Below are 6,862 nucleotides of genomic sequence, written 5' to 3'. Positions count from 1 at the left end.
GGTAGAGCTTGAAGCAGACACGTATTGACAGGTACGTGCAGAACTGGAACTCCCTTGTTGCCGCGTTAAGCCGGTGCCAGCTTGAGGAAAACACTGAATTCACTGTGCTGTTCTCTGATGGAGACAGCCCCGTCCTGCAGGCAAAGCAGCGGCCTCAGACACCTCACAGCCAGCTCCCACAGACGGCAAGGCAAGCCACAAATCGCCCCTGTGACTCTGGCAAGACGCTACAAAGGCTGGTTGGTCTTTGGTGAAGGAGTACGAGCCCGTCCCACTGCAGATCTCTGTGGGTTTGTTTCCCCCACTAAAACTGGCACAACTTAACCCCGTTCTCCACATCGCCGCTGCCCGGCAGTGCTGCGGGAAGCTCTGCTGTCACCGCGCTGAGGCAGCGCTAACACAGAGCATTCGGAGCAGCTCGTCCTTTGGTCAGGCTGTTTGCCCAAGAGCGACAGCACGGCCGCGCTCGCCGGCTGCTGATGCTGCTCCGTGTCCTTGTACAACTGTGGGGTGAACCACCGGCAGGACTGGTGTCTCGCAGAGCAGCTGACGACACTCTTTGGCTTCAAAATTACTATTCTAACGATAGTGGAGGAAACCGAAAATTTTAAATCCAAAGCACTGCAGGAAGTTGTAGGAGAACAGAAAAGGCATATTTAACCACGCATTCCCTACATACACACACACACAGAGCTTATTTACAACAAAGTAAGAAGCGAACAACAATTAGTCTTTAATAACGATTAATCTCACAGCAGTGCTGGGTTTCCCCCTAGCAGGTTAACGCCTGTACAGTGAGAAAACCGCAACAAACAGGCTTTTAAAACTTAAATGGATTCGGAATAAATATGAAAAGTGGTTCCCACAGGAGGACGGAACATTTAAACCAAGGAGCATGTGTCCTCTCTCCGAGCGAGCCCTGCAAAGCCTGCGAGCTCCCTCTACCGCCTCGACCCTTGGAGCCGAGGGGAAGCTGGCTCCGCACCCACAGACGCGCTCCGGCTGAGGGGCTACGGGGAGCGCCCAGCGCCCGGGGACAAGGATGGTGCCCAGAGCCCGGGCAGCCAGCGCTGAGGGGCAGCTGCAGGGCCAGCTCCTGCTCACACCAGCCTCCTCCCCGACTGCCGCTTCTGCCACCTCCAGCAGCACCTGCTCCAAGAACGGCATTTATCGTACGGCCAACGCACTCAGTTTATTCACTCTGCCTTCACACCTTTCTCTAAGAGACACTGGTTCAGGACACAAACTGCAGGGCAGCGGGGATGAATGTAACACTTCGCCTCACGCTGCCAGGGTCAGGATCAATACCGGTGAGACACTGCTTCACCTCCCCACCCCGTTTCTGAAGCATAAAGAAGCAAGCGGGCTGGGGTCTCTCAGGCTGCACATCCCGACAAAGCCGGGTGTGTAGATTCAAGGGCAGCTGACTCTCGGGCTGTTATTTCTCCACACCTCTCGGAATAACAGCGCACTGGAGCACTGATATAATTCGGAATATTCTCGGAATAATAGCGCACTCAGTGAGCACAACTCCTAGGTGAGAAGACTTAGTGAACCCTTTTTTTTAGAGCACCACCCGACTTCGTATGGCGAATGCTGTTACACACGGCTCCTGCCAGCATAGCTCTCAGCAGAGCAGGGCCCAGGTCAGGGTGGAATGCTCTAACAAAACAAAACAGACAGTTTCAAGGTTTTAAAATCGTTACTTAAGTACGAAGGTTGGGGGAGGCCCCAAACATGCACCAACCATATCCTCCTGACCAGGACAAGGACGCTCACAACAGCTCTGAAAAACAGAGATAATCAAGCGGCACGCTGCAATTACCAAGCATTGTTCCGATTCCCATTTAACATCTTTAGATACCAAGTTATTTTAAATAAACACACATACGCGACGCTAACAAAGCTGTAGTCGCGTTGTCTTCACAGAAACCCTCCCAGCTACCGAAGGTGGGAGCAGTATTCCGGACCAGGAGCCAGCAGCGAGTTTTGCCAAGTTTCACAAAAGGTCTCACCCTTTTCCATTCCTAACCCAGGAGAACCTTGTTTCACCACAGCGCTGGAGCGAACGCACGAGGACCTTCTGGGCATCCTCTGACGCAGAGACGCTTTACACTTGGAAAAGGCCAAAATTTCACAGCCCCATTTTTATCCAGATCTGGAGAGCAGGTCAGCGTTTTACACTTCACTATTTGAGGGAAAACAGGTAAGATTTCAGGTTTGAAGTTCTCCTTGAACTGCGCAGACAGCGTAACATGCAGCTGTAGGGGATTTCACTTCCTCAGGACTACAGCACATAAAGGTCCTTGCAACAACAGCACTCTCAGCCAGCACATGTACCTAGAAACGCACTTCAGCAGCTCCTCAGCATCACGTAACGTTACCAGCTGCCGAGCCTACGGCAGCCTGACGTCTCAGCTAGAACTAAAGATTCTCCTTGGCACAGCAGCAGCAGCTGGATAAAGACAATTGCCTTTTGCCACCAGTTTACATACTGTTTGCTAAACATGATCTGTAGGAAGATACTTCCAAGAGATCAAGAATTCCATTAGGGATCAAAATTCTAAACATAAATACAATTAAAGCCTTCTAATATTAATGCACACTTTTATTATATTAAAATCAGGCAATGGTCTGATACAATAAAAAGGCTGCTTATGGAATACTGTTATGTTAAACTTTAATTACAGAGGATGTTAAATCCTTACAACTAATATTTTCCTCAAAGGAGTTAATGGAAACATCAATTGTTCATTGACTTGATAGCTGCTGCTTTAAAATGTGTTTATTTTTACTTTTTACCTTTTTTTAACCCTTTTTTTTTTTCTTTTTTACACAAACACTGTATTTTTCATAAAACTTAGGACACACTAGGTTGGCTGTATGTAAGCTTGCACCACATTTCAGCAGTTAGTGGTCCGAGACAGTAAACCAGAAAAGGCAGTGATTTGCCAGGACGCAAAGCCAAGAAAGGTCCTTAGTCTGCTGTATGCATCGCTTCCCCAAAATCTTCACGAAGAGATTTCCCCTCCGAGACTTACAGAATCCCAACACAACCTGCTACACTGATTTGATTTGTCTGCAGTCGTCACATCGTTAGAAGGGCCAAACGTAAGTGCACACTTCATTGATTAACATTCTTGGGTCAATCCAGAGCACCAAAATGCAACTATTTGAGCTGGAGTGTGTGTTCCGAATCTGTGAGCAGTGTTTCCCCACTAACGTTTGGCAGCAGCAGATTTGGCCATCCTGGTAAATTACTGCTCTTTCCACCACGTCAAGAGCCTCTCTGATAACATCAGCCGTGGCCAGCTGGGTGGTGTGGCAGCAGCGCTGGAGGGACAGGGACAATCCCAGTTTGCGAGCAGAACAGATACTCGTTTCCCAGGCTGGTGAAGACTAAATTTGTTGCGAACCCAAAATGATAAGCAGGAGGGAACAGGTTGAGTTATTGCCCCAACGCTCACCCCTGCTGGCCAGGGGTGAGAGGAATCACAAAGAGGGGCAAAAAGAAAGCAGCACCCCCACTAAAAAGAGGGGAAGAGGGAAGAGATTAAAAGAACCCTGAATCCCTCACCCAAAGCCCATGACAGCGGTGAGGGGGACCAGGAAGAGAAATACAATCTATGCCTTGGCCGAAGTGAAAAGGGAAAGCTTGCCCCAGATTATCAGGTCATTCAAAAAGAAAAAAAAAAAATAAAAAACATCAACGACCACAGTCACATTCAGCCTTTACTAGAGAGAGCACAAAGGGAGGGATGACTGAGGTTAGCACACATCCCCATTAGTAGTCCGTAAAGCCCAGTGCAGTACTGGAAGCAAAAACCTTTGTGTCTACTCTAATAAATAGCCCTGAGCTTCGACTCTATTGCGAAAGACAGAGAAAGAAAAAAAACAAACCCAGGCCAGACACACAGCAAGGTGATTGTGGGATGTATGCTTTCACAGTTAAGTTAGATGTGCCACACTGGTCTTGACAGTAATAAATTTAAATAGACTTTTCCTGATACCAGAAGTTCAGCTATGTGGACAGTGGTTACACGACAGGATTATTTGTTATAGCACAACTTATATTTCAAATGAAAAAAGATTAGTATCATTTACAGTATCTCGAGAAAAACTTCCTTTGAATGGGAACTTCCTTTCCAGTATTTTGAGGTCTACAAGATGCATCTAGAAAATTTACTACTGTGGAAAATGAAGACAGCTTAAATTGAATAAGGGGGGCATGTTTGTTTGTTTTTTAATTAATTGCTGTAACATTGTCCTTCAGGTGGCTGAGGAAGTTTCATATTTTCTTTAGACATCATTAGACGCCGAAGCTCTTGCAGAACGACTTTGATACTATAAGAATTCTGCCATTTTGCTAGGACTGATATGGCTCTGGGGTCCACCTAAAACAGACAAAGAGACCATTCCTGTCAGAATCGATACCTTTGATACCCTTAACTCCCCCACACACCCTCCGGCGAACAATCCTCTAAGCAATCTGAGAGGGAGAAACGAAAGGAAAGCAAAAGCAAGCAAGTGGTTTCCTCAAAGCACAGCAAATCCCCACGTGATGCAACTATTTGTAAGCTGCAAAAGGGCAGGAAAAGCCAATTCCACATTTTGATTTCAGAACGCACTCGGCGCGTTTACTTCCCTTCTACCCCCTTTCCTTCTCCTCAAAGCAAATGGCACCAGCAAGCAACAAGTTAAGCAAGTTGCAAGTATAAACAAAGCATTAATTCGAAGCTGCACATGAAACCACAATAAAATGAATAAAACCCCAAAACTTACCACTCCATTAGAACTATTTACTCCATTCATATTAATTTTTGTTACAAATCTTACAAATGGAGGTGCTTCTGGATACTTAGGCCCACATTCTATTTTAAGGCTGTATATTCTGTTTTCATAAATTGTCTGAGGAGAAAAGAAAGGGGGGAACAATTACATCAGGCAGTTCAATAAGCATTTGGTTATAACAGTGGTTACTTCAGGGACATGCAAACTACTAAGCTTAAGGGCAGCCGCTCGTACGCTCTGCTGGCTACCTCTGTTTTGGGTTCATTTTGTAATATTCCGCGTGTCAAATGTTACTGCTTCAGAGTAATAGATTCTACTGGTCTTTTAAGCATCGAATTTTCATACGCAGAATGACAGGAGCATTGCTTCCCGTTCAGCAACTGAAAGGATTTTTTTAATCATTGTATAGCTCCAATATCTACTTTTCAACCAATCTTTATTAAGCAGCTTTGTTTTATCAGTTTATTGATCAGACACATGACCTTGAAATTGAAGCCACAGCTTTAGCTTAGGCAACTCTCTAAAGTCAGCCTGTCCTAGAACTGCACTGGTTTCTGACCAAAGAGTGTCCTTCCAACGTGCCAGCTCTCAGAAGAGGGAATGCTCCAAGATTCAACACATTGCAAAGTACATCCTGATCCCTCACAGCGTTACCACCGTGTCTCCACCGCAGTAACACTGTCATACTGAAAAGCCAATAGAGAGAAACCCAGGAGCCTGAGTTTGTAACCAGCCAACCAACTGGTATGGAAAAGAGACACGTGTAACAGGGCTGCATTGATTCTTCAGTAGTTAATTAAAAGAAACAACAACAGTTAATGTTATTCTGCATTCTGAACATAACCGGTTTTGATGAGCTGATCTGGTGCAGCCAGGCACAGAGCTCCGGTAAAGCTGGGCAGCGCAGGCAGCCGGCAGAAATATCCAACAGGAACAGGGTCATCGTGGGGAAGTTTAGGCAGACAAGCTCTCCAGATTTAGAGCTTCTGACACAACTTCCTGCACCTTCAACATCACAGCGAACAATAAACTCACAAGGCAGCAATCACGAGCAAAAATCCAGGCAAACACGTGAGCGCAGAAGCCCAGAAGCAGCTGGCAGCTCCTGCTCACCTGTAGCAGCTGAGCCAACGGCTCCAGCAGGATCTTCACAACGGCTGCCCGATGTACAAAAACTTCCCAGCACAAAACTCTGGGCAATCCCTTTCAAGGGCCTGTTACGCCCCTGAACACCTTAATACTTCCCTTAATACTGATAAGCATTTTGATGCAAACCACTACAAAAACGCAAGAACTGACTTCCCGATTGAGCTGCTGCTTCTCTGAGCAGATGAAGTGGCCGTAAACCAGCCTGCAGCCACCCGCAGCAGGACCAGCACCTGGCCAGCGCTGGCTGGCAGTCAGCTCTGCTCGGCCTGCCCAGCGTGCCTGCACACAGAACAAGTACCAGCCCAGAGGTTCGTGCGGCTTTTTAGGGTCTTTGCAAATAACTGCACCACATTAAGACCGGCGAACGGAATATACGTGTGACTGCGCACACGTCTACTGCCAATATAAGGTATGTGCAGATAAAGCTGAAGTTTTGACAGTGCCAGTGTTTTTAAAAAGCTTGTATAAATGAGATGAATCACTGGCTGTGAAACCATCCGCACAAAGTCTGAGAAGGAGAAGCATGTTTCCACGTACGGTAGCAAGGACACTCAGAGCAGCAGCATGGGTCTAACCCTGCACCACCACTCGTTTTTCCCTCCAGGAGGGCCAGCCTAAGATTCTTCCACCTGCTACAAGCGTGGCTGTTTTCAACCCAGAAGGAAATAGGATTTTGAATTTTTCTCCAGAGCCAGTATCCCCACATCCTATTAAGGAAAAAAGAACAGTAATAATATAGCCGTGCATGAACAGTGCTTGAAGCAGGAGAGCCACTTGGCAAACAAGAATGACTGGAAGTTCCCAGAGTCTCTCTCAATACAGTCTATCGCTTTCAAGCAATAAGCTCAAAAGAAGTTAACACACTTCTGGGAAAAAAAAAAAAAAAAAAAAAAAAAAAAAACTATTTTTCAAAAAACATACC

The 6,862-nt window shown here is 46.4% G+C and overlaps 1 protein-coding gene across 2 annotated transcripts in view; it reads right to left on the bottom strand.

The window, feature by feature from the left end:
- Positions 1-2,590: 2,590 nt before the first annotated feature.
- UBE2V1 (ubiquitin-conjugating enzyme E2 variant 1) overlaps positions 2,591-6,862 on the bottom strand; it is an 8,754-nt gene continuing 4,482 nt past the window's right edge. For both annotated transcript variants that reach the window (XM_010141076.1, XM_010141077.1), the window contains exons 3-4: positions 4,783-4,908; positions 2,591-4,394 (exon numbers count right to left, since the gene is read on the bottom strand). In XM_010141076.1, the coding sequence (XP_010139378.1) occupies positions 4,248-4,394; positions 4,783-4,908 (273 nt within the window). In that variant the 3' untranslated portion in view covers positions 2,591-4,247. The remainder of the gene's footprint in view (positions 4,395-4,782; positions 4,909-6,862) is intronic.

The sequence above is a fragment of the Buceros rhinoceros genome, unplaced genomic scaffold, assembly GCF_000710305.1.
Source record: "Buceros rhinoceros silvestris isolate BGI_N320 unplaced genomic scaffold, ASM71030v1 scaffold14678, whole genome shotgun sequence".
Taxonomy (NCBI): Eukaryota; Metazoa; Chordata; class Aves; order Bucerotiformes; family Bucerotidae; genus Buceros; species Buceros rhinoceros.
Note: the sequence above shows the minus strand (reverse complement) of the source record. Positions and strands in the feature narration are given on the sequence as shown.